This window comes from Lonchura striata, chromosome 33, assembly GCF_050655825.1.
Source record: "Lonchura striata isolate lonStrDom1 chromosome 33, ASM5065582v1, whole genome shotgun sequence".
Classification (NCBI taxonomy): domain Eukaryota; kingdom Metazoa; phylum Chordata; class Aves; order Passeriformes; family Estrildidae; genus Lonchura; species Lonchura striata.
This window is the reverse complement of record NC_140735.1, coordinates 4283507-4300236: the sequence shown is the minus strand read 5'-3', so window position 1 is coordinate 4300236 and position 16730 is coordinate 4283507. Positions and strand designations below refer to the sequence as shown.

The 16730-nt window shown below is 49.5% G+C and overlaps 1 protein-coding gene across 1 annotated transcript; it reads left to right on the top strand.

Annotated features, from left to right (window-relative positions):
* Window positions 1-4739: 4739 nt before the first annotated feature.
* Window positions 4740-6597, top strand: LOC146764515 (uncharacterized). Its single transcript, XM_085564385.1, has one exon. It carries the CDS (start codon window positions 4892-4894, stop codon window positions 5546-5548), a length of 657 nt encoding a protein of 218 aa, XP_085420511.1. The 5' UTR covers window positions 4740-4891; the 3' UTR covers window positions 5549-6597.
* The last annotated feature ends 10133 nt before the right edge of the window (window positions 6598-16730 follow it).

The following is a 16730-nucleotide window of genomic DNA, read 5'->3' as shown; positions in this document are numbered from 1 at the left end:
CTGCAAACAATCACTTGGCAAGCATCCACCTCAACCAGACCAGAACTTCTGCCAGGGTCTTCAGGGCCTTAGTCTCAGTACTTGCATGGATCGTGAGGCAGATGAGGGAAACTTTGGACTGTCTCTTACAGCCTGTGAAATCTCTGTCTGTTTTGTGATGTCACGGCCTGCTCTGTGATGTTACTCAGGCACCCAGTGATGTCACAACCCACTCTGGTGTCACACAGCCACCCTCCATGGTGGTGGAATTGGCTCTATGGCCTCACACCCTACTCTATGATATCACAGCCATATCTGTGACAACACAACCCCCTCTGAGATGTCACAAAACCCTCTCTGTGATGTCATACTGTCACTCTGTAATGTCACAGCACAAACTTTGACCTCACAGCCCACTCTATGATGGCATACAGCCATGCCATGATGTCATGGCCTGCTCTGTGTTGTCACACAGTCCCCTCTAGGATGGTGTAGTTGCTCAATGACCTCACACAACAAACTCTGTGATGTCATAGCCCAATCTGTGCTGTTACACAGCCCCTTTTTGACCTCATTACTGCTCTGGGCCTCTGTGACACAGCCACAGAGGTACCACTGTGACACAGACCCTCTGGGACACTGCACAGCCCCTGCCATTGCTGAGCCCCTGAGAGTTCTGTCTGTGCCATGCTCGTGTCTCTGGGATGCCCTGGCAGAGCCCCAGCCCTGCTGCGCTGTGCACAGGAGCTGCTCCTGGCCAGAGCTGTCTCTCTGCAGCGCTGCCCTTGCCAGGAGCTGCCTCTGGGCCAGGAGCCCGGCACATCTCAGCAGCACAGACACAGCCCAAGGACTTTAATGACCCTCTGGGGATTTGTGCTCAGGTCATGAACATCAGGCCCTGAGAGGGAGCTGCAGAAACCTCTCCAGAACTCCAAGTCAGAGTCCATCCCCAAAGTTTCCCTGAATTTAATGGGCCCCACTGAGGGACAAAACGGAGAAAGTGTCCCCAGGCAGGGCAGAGCAGAGAACTGGAGGCAGTGATGACAGGTGGGGACAAAGAGAAGACAAGTCTTGGTGCCCTGGGGCACAGCAGGGTCTGTGCCACCAAGGGCTGTGAGGAGACACCTTGTGCTGAGGCACTGGGGCCTCCTGGCACAGCCCCAGCCAGGCTGGGCACTGTCACCCCCTGGTCCTGCCCTCAGCATCCCCCACAGCCCACATCCCAGTGGCCTCAAGGATCTGCTGGAAGGAGTCCCTGGGGAGCCTTGGTCAGGAATGGTCCTCGGGGCTCCTTCATGCTCCCAGGGACTGCAGGTTCTTCAAAGGACTTTGGCTTTTGCTTTTGCCTTGGAGACTCTGAGAGGTTTGTGCAATCCTGGCCTCCAATTATCTGCTGTAATTAGTCCCTGGAGAGGTTTTTGTCAGTAAACAACAGAGAGTGGGCTCATTAACACTTCTAGGAACTCAATTATTTTAAAGTACTTGATGTTTCCCTTCTGATCCAGACTCTGTGAGAGGTTTGTGCAATCATGGCCCCAGTTATCTTTATGACCCCCATTAGCTTTAATGAGTCCTTTGAGAGCTTTGTACTGACACTCAGTAGGGCTCATTAATGCTTTGAGATACTCAAGGTCTTTAAAGTACTTTGGAATTTCCTTTCAACACTGAGTCTCTGAGAGGTTTTTGTGCCATCCTTGCCTCCCATTCACTCCTACAAGGAGTCCATGAGAAGCCTGTGTTGGGGATGGTGCTCAGTGGGACCCATTAATGCCTTGAGACACTCTGGGTTTTCCTGTGACTTTGACTCCTGGAAAGGTTTGTGCCATCTCCTCTCAGGCCCTGGGGTTCCAAGGCTCAGCTCCAAATGCACCACGGGGCTCATTAGGATCAAGCCAGTCCTGAAAAACCGTGGCTCTGCCTTGATTTCTCTCGCCTCTAGTGTCATTCATTTAGAAGTTTTCCTACAATATTTATGGAGAGATATTGCAAAGGGCTTCTAGGAAATATGTATTCCTGTTTTAAACGGTGTCTTTTATTGCTGTTCTTATTACACAAGAGGAGATTACAACATTCAGTGACTGATATTGATGCTGGGACTCTCTTGAGGAGGTCTGGCCTGTTCAGAAGAGCTGTGCCTGGAGGTCTGACCCAGCATGGATGTGAAAAATGCATATTATATGGCTCTATGCAGATATTCACTATATGTGTCATGCTATATTGATTAGTTGTGCCGTATTAACATTTTAAGAGTATGGTAAATGTAGTTTTACAGTTAAAATGAAGCTTTAGTAGTTAAAATAAATATTATGTCAATGGGGTTTTATTTAAGGAATGAGATACTTGCTTTGAAGTAACTGTCACCAAATACCTAAATTTTCCATAGAAGACGAATTTATGGTTTTCTTATCAGAAAAAGCTAATTTCTTCAGGCCTTGCTCAGATTGAAAGACGCTGTGGTTATTAAAGGAAGCAATTGACACATAACAGGGAGAGGTTCTTGTTTTAAATAGAATGTATGCATAACCATGAAATATATATGAATATGCAACAGTGTATTGTTTCAAGGGTGATTCCTTTGTACACAAGGCATGCTTGTTGTGGTTTAAGTGCCAGAGAGCATCCAGAGTCCGTAATTCTTTGGTTTTTATTGTATTTCTATTGTCCTAATTTAAAATTTTATTACTCCAATTGTATTATAATTTTAATAATCATTTTATTATTATTAAACTATCAAAAACTCTAAAAACAAGCGATTGGCATTTTTCACAATGGACAACCTTGCTCCACATTCCCCATCCCCATCCTGTCTCTCTTCACTCACCTGGGACCTGCTTTGCTTGGAGAACTGGTTGCACTCAGGCAAAGTTGGCTTTTCCTTCTTTACTTTTTGTAGCAAATGAAAATCCTGAGTTTCCCCATTGAAAACAGACAGCCTCCTCAAGTGTGTGCCAAGCCCAAGGTGCCTCCAAGAGCATTGCAGACCTGCCCTGGGCCAGCAGTGAGGGTGGATCATCAGCCCAACCTGCACTGGGCCATTGCAAGGGACTCTTGCTATGGTCACTGCACTGACCCCACTGCTGGCTTTGGGTGCCATGGCAAGCCACATCTGTTCAAGTTTCCTTGGAAACCAGCCCAGGACCCTTTTCTGCAGCCAGGTTCCATGGCCACTTGCCTGCAGAGCTGCTGCTGCCCTTGGCTGCTGTGGCAGCCCTCAGGACAAAGCGGTGCCAGGGCTGTTCCAGGCACAATTGCAGTGCCACTCCTTGGTGCCACCAGGTGCCACAGCAACACCCACAGGGACCCATTCCTTAGTTTGGTGCCACGGCAACCAATGCCTGGAGTCGTTGTGATGGTTGTTTGCCATGGAAACCTGTTCTGGGCCGTTCCACAAGGCTGCTGTCACAGCCCGGAGCCAGAGGGGATCCCTTGCTGGGCCCTTGTGCCATGGCCACCTGCCCTGTGCCACGCTGGCCGGTCAGGCACCGCGGAACCAGCAGCAAACGGCAGTGCCAGGGCCAAAGGCCAGGTCAGGCAAACAGAAAGGGGCAGTGCTGGGCACTGTGTCCATGGCAGCCCTCAGCGGGTGTGACACCTGGGCCACCTGTCTTGGCAGGTGCCATGGAAACCCCTTGTTGGGACTGATGGCACAGACACTGGCACTGAGACACTGCTGGGCCGGGTGCTGAGCACAGGGCTGAGCACACTGAGATGGTTTTGCTCTTGCTGAGCTCCCACTGAGCCAAGGCCTGTCCTGCCCCTCTGGGCTACACTGGGGAGGGGCTGGGGCTGCGGGGAGGCTGGGAGGGGACACAGCCAGCACAGGTGAGCCCAGCTGACCCTGGGATACCCCAGCCCATAGGACATCCTGCTCAGTGTATAAAGTGGGGGGAGCAAGGAGCAAGGGGAACTTTTGGAGTGAGGGTTTTTGTCTTCCCAGGTAACTCTTAGGCAGGATGGGGTCCTGTTTCACCTGAGGGCAGGGTCAACACCAAAGACACAGGCACCAACTTAGCTTAAGGAACAGTGAAATACAAATCTGCAAAATATTACATAATACAAAATTTTAGATAATACAAATCTTCAAAATAGTACAAAAGTATAAGAAAAGTGAAGGAAAATATCATTAGAAAATAATTCCAAAAGAGAAGATGTTGAAATGATTATCACACAACTCTCTATTTCTTGTTGAAGGCTCTGGAGATTCTTTCTCTGCTTTCAGACAGGCTTGCATTCCCTAACAAGTCCTGCTACCAAATCCTGGTTTCCAAGGCTGGAACAGTGTCTCAGGTTCAGCTGTGTGTGTATTCAATTGCCATCTGTTAAAGGTGGGAGCAGTTATCATTAGGAAGTTAATTAGGAAGCTGACTTTATCTCTTCCATAACCAATCATCCCTCGGGAAATATCTTCTGCTAATGGGCCATTGAGTGATAAAAATGCATGACTGATAAAAGTGCATGACTGATAAAAATGACATCATCCCATTGTGCGATGCTCCACCCAGAGGGAGGAGCCAGCATTCCTACCTGGATATAATCTGAGCCTTGAAACACCACAGCCTGCCTTTTCCTACTGGATTCCCAGAAAAGCAGCTTTCAGCTCCACTGGATTCCCAGAGAAAGACCAGGCCCATCTCCACCACCACTGGACCTTCAGAAGAAAACTTCACCCTTCTTCAGGATAACTGCTTCAACAGAGACACAGCTGTCACTGCAGGAGGACCTCAGCCACCATTTAATGGGACTGCTGCCAACACCCTGACCCACAGGGTGTCGGACTCGGTCAGTAGGGGTTTTGTTGTTTGTTCTATTGCATTTGTATTTTAAAAATTTTCTTAGTAAAGGATTGTTTCCTCAGGCACAGAGGTGAATACCATCCTGTCTTTGTCCTTCCTTGCCAGACAAGGAGCTGAAGATGGAGACCAGGGAGGACAAATCCCCATGCCAGAACCTCATGGAAGAGGCTGTTTTGAGCGGCTCCATGGAACAGGAATCCAGCAAGGAGCAAAAGCCCCAGGGATCCCGCATGTGGAGGGCCTCCAAACGCAGCCCAGGGTGCTCTGAGGATGAAAGACCCAGCCTGTGCCAGGAAGGTGGACAGAGCTTCAGCAAGAGGTCAGAGCTGGTGGTCCATGAGCAGCTTCAGGATAGGGAGAAGCCCTACAAGTGCCTGGAGTGTGGGAAGAGCTTCAGACAGAGCTCTGACCTGCTTCGTCACCAGGTGATCCACACCAGGGAATGGGCCTACGAGTGTGGGGAGTGTGGGAAGGGCTTCAGGTGCAGCTCTGAGCTCATCGCCCACCAACGCATCCACACCGGGGAGAGGCCTTACGAGTGTCCTGAGTGTCCAAAAAGGTTTCACACCAGCTCCCATCTCCTTCTGCATGAGCGGATTCACACAGCCGAGAGGCCCTTCCGCTGCCCTGACTGCGGGCAGGGCTTCAAGCATAACTCCCACCTTGTCAGGCACCAGCGCATCCACACCGGGGAGAGGCCGTACAGGTGTCCCCGGTGTGGGAAGAGCTTCACCCAGAGGTCTAACTTGACCAGACACCAACGGAGGCACCAGTAAGCAAAGCCCTGCAAATGCCCCAACTGCAGGAAGAGCTTTGTGCTGCTCCAGATTTATCCCCCATTGGAGGACCCACATTGCGAAGAGACCTGGTGACCCATGTTCCCTGTGATCCATGCTGGGAAGACACCTGTCCCTTTTCCTGCCCCTGCCAATGACATGATGTGGGATCAAATGATGGGAGGGTCTGGCCATTGCATTGTAATTACATTCACTCCCACACTGATGTCATTGCCAGGGGCAGGAAAGGGACTCTCTCTCTCCCCCAAGGAGAAGGGCATCCTTTCCAGGAAGGAAGAAATACATGTCTGGGAAGAGACAGTCAGTGGTGATGTACTTTTCCCTGTAAATAGTTTTTCTTATGATCTCTGTGTTCAGTGTTGTTTCTGTTCCTGTTCAATATTGTTTCTGTTTCTGTTTGTTCCTTATGTGGTTCCTGTTCCCAGTAAATTGTTCTTAGCCCAGGCTCTTTGCCTTTTCTGTCTTCCATGGGATGCAGGAGGGCAGCGAGCTGCACTGCAGTATTACTGGGAGCAGGAAATTGAGGAGTCCCATTCCTAAACCCTGGCCCATGGAAACCAGGATTGTGAGCTGCTCCCAGCCTTGGTGGCCATGGCAACAGCCTTGGGAGTGAGTCCCTGCCTGGGGAATGCGGAAACCTCTTCACTCTGGTGCCCAGGGACAGGACTGGAGGGAACAGCTGCAGCTGAGTCGGGGCAGCCTTAGCTTGGATCTCAGGAAAAGGATTTTCCCAGAGGCTTCTGGGGCACTGCCCAGGCTCCCCAGGGAAGGGTCACAGCTCCAGGGCTCTCTGAGCTCCAGCAGCAATTGGACACCAGTGCCAGGCCCAGGCTGGCATTGTTGAGGTGTCCTGTGCAGGGCCAGCAGCTGGATTCGAAGATCCTGATGGATCCCGCCCAGCTCAGCCAAAGATTCTGTGGTTCTGGGATCCCATGACCCTGGGGATGGAAGTGCCAATGTTTGCCATGGCAACAGGCTCTGGCTCCAGGCCTGAGCTGGTGTCCATGGCAGCCACCCCTGGCATGGGGTCTCCATGGAACTGCCCAGGGACTGACCATAGCAACAGGGGCTGGGGATGGTTGCCATGGAAACTGACCACAGCAACAGGGGCTGGGGATGGTTGTCATGGAAACTGACCATAGCCACAGGGGCTGGGGATGGTTGTCATGGAAACTGACCATAGCCACAGGGGCTGGGGATGGTTGCCATGGAAACTGACCATAGCCACAGGGGCTGGGGATGGTTGTCATGGAAACTGACCATAGCAACAGGGGCTGGGGATGGTTGTCATGGAAACTGACCATAGCAACAGGGGCTGGGGATGATTGCCTTCTTAGGATTAGATTTGTTACATACACTCAGAGGGGTTCCATGAGGACTTTCCGAGACTCTCCAGGCTGTTCAAGAGCTGGAATGTCACACACACACAGACAGGGGCTCCATGGAGACCTCCCAGGGCTTTCTGGGGATGGAAAGGGCTGTGTGGTCAGAGGCAGTCACAAACATTCCATGGTGACATCCCAGGAGACCTTGGGCTGCAAAGGCACCGGTCAGTCACAGGCACTCACAGGGGCCCCACGGTGACATCCCAGGAGTCCCCAGGCTGCCAAACAGCCAGGATGTTCCAGACACTCAAAGGTGTTCCTGTCATGGGCAGAGTGGGAGCTTCAGGCAAAATCTTTATTTCTTTATTGGAGAAACTCCTGCTGAGCCATGCGGTGGAGAAATGATACCCAGCAGCCGCCCTGAAACCCCCAAATCCTCCAGAACCCCTAGACTTCTAAAATTTCTTTGAAGAGAGGAGCCTCTGAATGGCTGGATCCAATCCCAGCCCCAGACTTTCTCAGAGGTGTAAAAGATTGGACAGGTGGAATTGAACTTCAATGCATTTTGTCCCACAGGATTAGCAATGGAATACCAGATATATATTTCTAGAAATATAATGGAACAGTTCATACTGAGTGCTATCACACAGCACTTACAGGATGGCCAGGGTACCAGACCCAGGCAGCATGGGTTTTACAAAGGGCAGATCATGTCTGAGCAACCTGGTCTCCTTCTATGACCAGGTGATCCATCTGGTGGATGCAGGAAGGGCTGTGGATGTTGGTTATTTAGACTTCAGCAAGGCCTTTGATACTGTCTCCCACAGCACAGTCCTGGAGAAGCTGGCAGCCCATGGCTTGGACAGGAGCACTCTTTGCTGGGTTAGGAACAGGCTGGATGGCTGGGCCCAGAGAGTGGTGGTGAATGGTGCCACATCCAGCTGGGGACAGTCACCAGTGGTGTCCTTCAGGGCTCTCTACTGGGACCAGTTCTATTTAATATTTTTATAGATGACAGGGATGAGGGCATCAAGTCCATCATTAGTAAATTTGCAGATGACACAAAGCTGTGAGCTTGTGTTGATCTACTGGGAGGAAGGAGGGCTCTGCAGAGAGACTTAGATCAGTTGGATAGATGGGCAGAGTCCAACAGCATGAAGTTTAATAAGTCTAAGTGCCAAGTTCTACATTTTGGCCACAAAAATCCCCTACAATGTTACAAGCTGGGGACAGAGTGGCTGGACAATGTTCAGGCAAAAAGGGACCTGAGGGTGCTTGTTGATAGCCGATATAATATGGGCCAGCAATGTGCCTTGGTGGCCAGGAAGCCAATGGCATCCTGGCCTGCATTAGGAATTGTGTGACCAGCAGGAGCAGGGAGGTCATTCTTCCCCTGTACTCGGTGCTGGTGAGACTTCACCTTGAGTTCTGTGTTCAGTTCTGGGCCCCTCATTTGGGAAGGACGTTGAGATGCTTGAGCACGTCCAGAGGAGGGCAACAAGGCTGGTGAGGGGCTTGGAACACAAGCCCTAGGAGGAACATTTGAAGGAACTGGGGTTGTTTAGTCTGGAGAAGAGGAGGCTTAGAGGTGACCTTATTGCTCTCTACAACTTCCTGAAGGGAGGTTGTAGACAGGTGTGGGTTGGTCTCTTCCACTGGGAAGCAACCAACAGAACAAGAGGACACAGTCTCAAGCTACGTCAGGGAAGTTGCAGATTGGATATTAGGAAAAAAATTTTCACCAAAAGAATAATAAAATACTGGAATTTTCTTCCCAGGGAGGTGGTAGAATCACCATCTCTGGATGTGTTTCAAAAAAGACTGAACATGGCACTTGGTGCTATAGACTAGTTGAGGTGTTAGGGCATAGGTTGGACTTGATGATCTTAGAGGTCACTTCAACCTCATTATTCTGTGATTCTGAGAAATACAGCTCTGATGGATTCTGATCATGATTAGACAGGAAGATCTTAATCAATGTTATTTACTCCACAGCATAGGAGCTGCAACTATTAGGATATTCTGCTCCAGGAAGGAATTTTTGAAGTCAACAGGACCATGCTGGAGTGGTTTGAGCCCATTGCAGGCTGAGCCTCCTGCTCCAGCAGGAACTACCTTTCCTGTGCCATGAGCAGGGCAAGTCCCGCTGCAGGAAAAGCCCCAGGCCAGCCCCAGCACAGGGAAGGCCTCGAGCACAAGGGCAGAGTGCCATGCTGAGAGCTGTGGCAGGGACAACCTGAGGCACCAAAGGGACCTTGGCAGCAGTAGCTGCTTGCAGGGCATGGCCAGAAGCCTCCCTTGGCAATGCGGCCTGGTGGCCACCGCTGCAGAGGTGCTGCCTCAGGGCTCATTCCTTGCTGTGCTCTGGAAAGCCACTTGTGCTCCAGGAGTCTGACTGGGAAGCAATTGGCCCCAGCTCCTTGGCGACAAGATATTGGTGACAAAACTCTTCATGCCAGCAGAGACAAGGCAGGAGCAGAGGAAAGGGGAGAGCCAGGCCCAGGAGACAGTGCTGTCATCATCCAGGTGATGGCTGTGAGGTCACTGCTACTGCAGCAGCCTGGCTGCCCTCAGCAGACATTCTGGCCAGAAGCCTTGTGAGGTCACCCAGCACATCAGAGAATCCACACAACAGGAATTCCATCCTTGGGGAGGGGACGGCACTTCACTATGTCAGGTTGCACAAAGCTTCTGCACTTGGACAATTCCTGGGATGGCGAATCCACTTCTCTGTAAGAAAAACAGATGCAGTTTTGTTCCACTTTGTCATAGGTCAGTGCAGGCGTAGTGCTAGGGCACCCATGAAAATATTTTCCTCTAATGGCTACTGTGAGATGTGACCAGAGTCAGAGCAGAGCAGACCCAAGCTTAGAAATAAAGAAAAAATCTAAATGTACCTACAACTATAATAAAAGGAACACTGAGAATTCAGAATGAAAACCTTCCAAAACATTCCTTTTTGCCCCACCCAATTTCCACCAAAACACAGTGAGACAAAATCTTAGGCCTTCAATCAAATAACCACCACTCAAATAAATCAATTCTCAGTGTTTCTCCACCCCTCTGTCCTGCAGGGGCTGGCCGGGTTCCATTCTCTTCACCCCCTTCCCTGTCCGGCACTCCTGGCCCACCTCAGCCTCGGCCGCATGGTTACCCCTCCCCAGCCCAGACTGTGGCTGGGCAGGGGAAGATTGAACTCTTCACTGACCGCAACAACAGAAGAGACTTCCCTTGAGAATTCTCTGCTTTTAATCCCCTGTGTCCTCTGAGGTGTGTCCAATGCCTTCAGTGGTCACACCAGGTGTCAATATTCAAATCTGACCACTGATTGGTTTGGCTATAACTTCCCAGGAAAACTCACTTTCTTGTCAACATATGACAATCCCTCTTCTTGATGTCTCTTGGAGTAATCCCGTCTGGACTGGGAGCTGAGATTTTACTCATCTCCTGCACATTTTTCTCCATTTCTTTTGCCATAACTAATTCTCTGAAAGCACTATTGTCAGTTTTCCCTTAATTTGGAAGTTCCCAAGGCTATCAAATGTTCCAGGTGTTCCTGCTGGGCCTTAAAAAGTTGTCTGGGTGGGATTTCACAGGACAAACACTATGTCATTCAGGATAATTTTAGGAAGTTTGGCCCTATCTAGAAGGAGCAGGTCCTGGAAGGGAAGAAAACTACTTTTCTTAAATGCTCTTCTTTTCATCCACTTTTGAAAAAGTCTTCATGGTCCTTTTTCCTGGCTCCCCATTTTGCTCTTTGCTTGCTTGCTGTTCTTATCTGGCTTACTGATTCAAGACTGATCAGAAGCAGTCCTCTGCTCATTGTTGAATGCATCTCCTGGTAAGAGCTTGAAGGCCCTTGGGAAGGTGTTAATTGTCCCAGCTGATAGCATTTCACTGAGGGTTCTGAGATAATGGGCCTGCAGCTGCCCCTCCCTCTGTCTCTTAGTGTTTCCCAGCTGTTGTTGTCCTTATCAGAGTGGTGACTCATCTTGGGATCTGTTTTCCTTTCAGCCCCTGGTCTCCCAGGCGTCTGACTCCTCTCAAGATCCATGTCCAAGTCCCTTCTCAGGCACACAGTGGCTCTCCTGGTTCCATGACTCATTCCAGGTTCCTTATCTACCTCCTCAGATGGTTTCTTGAGCAAAAATCTCCTTTTAGTGCTGATTTCTTTAGCTGTTTTTGCTTGTGATGTGTGTTCTTCAATGAGTTTATTGATTGTTTTTTTCCCCTCAAACTGGGCCTCCAATCTTATCAGTAGTTCTTCCTCCACTTTAGTCCAGCATCTTTTGTGGGCTTGGAAGTCTGTTTTGGGTGGGAAACAGCGACCATTTCCTGATTTCTCACCCATGAGTGTCCTAATCTTTTGGGTTGTCTCAGACCAATTTTTGTCTTGAAGTCCCTGCTACATACCTCACAGATCCACTCCCTGGCTGAAGCCATTTCTGCTGTTTCCCTGCATTTAGGAAGGTGACAAACAATGCTGTGATAATAACTCATCTCTTACTCACATTTAGCACACCGAAAACAAACCCTCCTTTTCCCATGGACTACCCTCAGATGTTCAATCAAGCCCAACACACAGTTCACCCAGGAACCACAGGAAGGATAAGGTGGATTTTGGTCAGGAACAGTCATGGTAACAATGTCTGCCAGTGTCTGTTGCCTGCATTTCTATGTCTGAGCTGGGGATGTCTCTGGTAAAGTGTCCTTCTGCAGCTCAGAGGTGATGTTTCTGGTGTGCTCTCAGTCTCACGCTCACCGTTTCTCTTCTCATTGTCAAGCACAAACATTTCCCAGTTCTCGGAAGGCAGGTCTTCACTCCCACACTTGGCCATGGTGCAAGCTGTTGATACACCTCAGGCAGCCTGCTCAAACCCTCCTCGCTTGCGGAAAAATGAACACATTCAAAGTTCTTCACTAACAAGTGCAAGCTATCAAACTCTAAGCTCACCAGAGAAGCCAATTCACGTTCTGCCAAACTGGGGGATGTTGAGGAATTTTTGCAGAATAATGGACACGTTCAGCAGATGCACAATCCAGGCTTCTGGTAACCAAGTAATCAGTTCAAGGACCAAGGACAGTGAATCCTTGTAGACAGAAGAAGAGTCAGCAAGAATCAGCAAGTTGTCAGCGAACTTTGAGAAAGTGAAAAAAAAACAGGACTAAGGGTCGGCCAGATGACCACAGCAATACATGTGTAGAATTAGGTTATCCAATTAGCGTTTAGTCTTTGATTTGTGGACAGTTAGGATTGGTCAATGATGTATTAGCTAGAGGGACATGGACATTAGAACATTTAAATATATAGTTTTATAGATATAAAATATAGTTTTCTTTATAATAAAGTTTGCTTCACTAGATCACATGGATCATGGAGTGATGTCCCGTTTCTGATCCTCTGTGAGACATTCATTTTGAAGAATTAAGAATTTTAGGGAAGTTAAGATGATAGATAAATTAGATGTTGCTGAGTTAGCAGAAGTAGATAAATAGGCTTTGTTCATAGTTAACAGTAGCCGGATCCATTAAATCATTGTTTGTCAATTTATGTTGGGGTAGCTGTGCTTATCATTGAAAACAGAATGCGATAAACATGTTATAAATGTGAATCTCCAAGTTATTAGTTATTAATTTAATAAAATGTATTAAATGTACCAAATATAAATTTTGAGAAAAATGAAAAAAAGCCGCTATAACAGTGTGGAGCCCGGGATTGCCACCGGGTAAGACACAGGTTTGACAGATGCAGCAGAGTGTCCTCTATGCTTCACACCGACCGTCCTCTTTGACTGATTTTTACAAGATTTTTCTTGCCTGAAGCAGAGTCCCTTTTCTTCCTTTCTGGAGTGCATGTATTCATGTGGAGTTCTTTTCTCTGTGGCAAGTTGAACAATACATGTCCAGAGAGTGATGAACACCTGTGTTTGCAGTCCCAGAATTCAGTATTGAGATGTACTTCCCTGATGGCTCTGACTATCTCAGTCTCGGATATTTATCATGTATTTATCGTCCGGGTGTTTCTCGGACAACCTTGATGCATGATCCCTCTCTGGGCTGGCCACTTGTGTTTGCTTGTAAATAAAGTCCTCCCTCTCTTGTCCAGGTGGCTTTGACATGGTGTTGCAATCGCTGTTGCTGGCTTGTGCGATTTAAAAACTTCTTATAAGAGTATAACTTAACAGCACATAACTATAAAATAGATGACAATTTTATTTGCACGAATTATCCTACACACATATAACAGTCCTAATGATTCCATGAGGCCTTGCAGTGTCACAGTGGTCTCCATGGTTCCACAGGCCCCACAGTGTCATGTGACTCCTCTGTTCCATGAGTCCTGCAATGTCACAATGGACCTTTGGACCAATGGACCATGGGGGTTTGCAGTGTCACAACGGTCTCCTTTGGCTCCACAGTGTCCCAATGGAGCACTGATTACAGGCAGCCTCTCTGTGTTACCCTGGAGCTTTGTTTCCGTGGGGTCTCGCAGTGTCCCAATGGAGCCTTGGTTGGATGGGGCCTCACAGTGTCACAATGATGCCTACATTCCACTGAGGCACACGGCGTCACTAGGGTCCCCTTGCTTCCATGAGGCCCAGCAATGTCACAGTGGTGTCCATGAATCCATGAGGACTCACAGTGTCCCAATGGTCCCTTGGTCTCACATGGCCCCACAGTGTCACAATTGTCCTTTGGTTCCATGGTTCCTGTGCTGGTGCATTCCCCTCTCCCCTTCTCAGGCCACCCTGCCAGCTGAGAAATGCTCACTGGATCAGGGCCTTGGCCAGCAGCCCCTGGGCTCAGATCCTCTGGAGCTCATCACAGACACTGTCTGCTCCAGGCTCAACCCTTCATCCCCTGGGGAGATGCCAAAGCCTCCACAGGGAGCATTTCCCTTTGCTCAGGGGAATTTCTCACAGGTGCCTTGTAGTGACTCTTTGTGTCTGTGTGCACACAGGAGTGCCTGTGATGAGAGAAATGTGGCAGAAATGCTGCTCTCTGAGGGGTTTGATTGCCTTGGATAGCTGAGCCAGTCAAGCCTGTAAGTAAGGTTAAGTCATGTCACCGTGAATCTTAAGATTTTCTAAAGCCTTCTGAGTTTACATTCTGTTGGAGAACCTTCCCACACAATTTCTGTGTACAACAAATTGTTTACATTCTTTTATGGGGGTGGAGAAACTTGATGTACTAGTGGTTTGTCCAATGTCTTTGGAGAGGTGGCCCATTCACTCTCCAATCCAATGTCACCTTCGGGAGAGTATAAAAGTTGGAGTCAGAGAATAAACTTTTAGCTTTACCTTGCAAATAGCTGGTGGCTCGCATCGTGCTTTCACGTGTGTTGCCTTCAGGGGAAGGCAAGGCGACCTGGTTTCAAGGAACAGCACGGCAGCCCAGTCTCCCCTGGGCCACTCGGGCCAAGGACACACGCAGGCACCAGTGTGGTGGACGGTCGAAAGCCTTTATTATCTTATCTCATGGGTTTAAATAGTCTTGGGGGACTCTGCTACGTCAGGGGGGGTTGGTAGGGTCTCTAGGGTTAGTCAGGAGTGGAAAACTACTGGGTTAGGTGTGGTTACATTCTTTGGGGTAAATGGATAACATGTTGCAGGGTGAGAGGGGGAAGGGGTCTTTCTTTCCGTCACATCCCAAAATCTTCCGTTCGCCTGTCCCTATCTACTACATCTCCCCCCTCCTTTTCATAAGTAACATGAGGTAGTCGTAGATATAGGCACTGGAGTGAGGTACAAACTTGTAACTTGGTAAGGAAAAAAGGGTTTTTGGTAAACCTGAGTAAATCTCGCAAGGTGAGTTTCGAAGGCTTTTTGCAGCTGACTGTGTTCGCACTTTTTGGTTTACAGCATTTGTTGCTGGCCTACAAACAGAATGTTTGCCCGTTCTAGACGGGCCTGAACAAACGAGACTAGCTTGTTCAGCAGGCATGGTCCTATGGTAACAGCTAAAAGCAGTATTGCCAGTGGACCTACCAGGGCAGAAATTAAAGTGGTGAGCCAAGGTGATTGATTGAACCAGGATTCGAACCAGCTCTGCTGGGTTTCCTTGTCTCTCTTTCTTTGAGCCAGTCTATCTCGGAGTTCTGCCATGGAGTCTTTAACGACTCCTGTATGATCTGCATAAAAGCAGCATTCCTCTTTCAAAGCTGCACACAGTCTTCCTTGTTGCATGAACAAGAGGTCCAGTCTTCGCCTATTTTGTAAAACTACTTCTGAAAGCGAAGAGACTGATTTCTCTAGATAGGAGATGGATTTCTCGATCTTCTGCAGGTCTTCATCGATGGTCATTTGCAGCTGAGAGAGTCCGTGCTGTTGGGTTGCGATGGCTGAGACACCTGTGGCTGTACCAGCTGCTCCCAGGCTGAGCAGCATTGCGATAGTTATACCTGTGATTATTTCTCTTTTGTGCAGTCTGTCAGGTTCTTCGAAAAGGTGGTACACTTCTTCATCTGAGTGGTATAGGACCCTAGGAACAATCAGAACTTGGACACAGAAGTCAATAGAGTCATTAAATTTGGCAAGGAACACACAAGGACTCACTCCGGATCGCTGGCAAACCTACATCCCAGATGCGGATGGGACCACCCACTTACCGATTTTTCTGTTGGGCTTGACAACTTTAGTGCAGAAGTTGCCTTTTTGCTTTGCTAAAGTTGCATTACCAAAACATTTGCCTTGTCCTGTGATTTGACTCAGGGTGATTCCTCTGCGGGGAGTGTCCCATCTGCACTGGTGGGGGGCACTGGCTGTGGAGTAACTGAAGGGGGTGTCTAAAGCAATGCCTTCGTAGAAAGGGGGTTTAACATCATAACAAAGCCAACAGGAGTTAGTCAGGTTCGGTTTGGTTTCGTTTAGGGTTAGAAAGGTAGCTTCTAGCATACGAAAAATTGGGTTTGGATCGGACTCGGCTGTGCGGCTTATCTGGAATACATCTGCATGGCTAGCCGGGGTGTCGGTGACTTTTGGGGGCAAGGTTTTGGGGTGGGTTGTGTTTTTCCCTTTGAGCACATTCCTGATAACTTTATTGGGTCCTACTGGTCGAGGTGCTGGTGGTTGGAGTTTGATAATTCGTACATTCACCCACCTTCTCGGTCCTCTGAGGACTACTGTCCACGTTCTACCTGTGGTCTAACTAGGGTGGTCTGGCTGTAGAACGGTCATGTTATAACTTACACATCCCCGATATCTAGGCTGTGCATTGTGATCTCCGCAGCCAAAGGGTGCCCAGGTGAACTGTAAGAATTTGTCGGGCTCCTGTGGTTGCCACCCAAAACTGAAGCCCTATGACATGGTGGTCCTGACTGCCATAAAGGCGGCACGTCCCCCACACCTTCGGTGGCTCCTTCCCTATTTTCATGGCCAGGGCCACCCAGGGGTCCCATTCTGGGGCGTCCCCTGCTGACCCTGCGGTACGGGCGCTGCTTGCGGCGGTAGTGGGTACGAAGGTACCGCAGGCTGTGTTGCGAAATTCGCTGGTGAGGGTACGAAGCTGGCTGTCTCCTGTGGGGGTATGGGGTATAAGGGCGCCCCGTCCCACTGGGGGTTGGCATAGATGGGCTGCCTTGCATTTGCAGCGGGAGGAGGCTGGGTGCAGCCCGCACGCCCCCTCCCTCTCCCGTTTCCCTGGGGCCGGGACCTGCATTCCTTGGCCAGATGCCCCTTCCTCCCGCAGCTCCAACAGGCTCCTCTCTGGCGTGTTTGGGGTGGAGGCGCCGCGGCGGGCTGCCGTGTCGGCTGGGGACAGCTCACCGCGATGTGACCTGCCTCACCACACTTGAAACACGCCATGGCACTGGTCAGGGTGTGGACGGCTGCCTGAAT

Bases quoted from the DNA above. Each gene is read 5' to 3' on its own strand.
- LOC146764515 (XM_085564385.1), top strand. From the start codon at position 4,892: ATGGAGACCAGGGAGGACAAATCCCCATGCCAGAACCTCATGGAAGAG.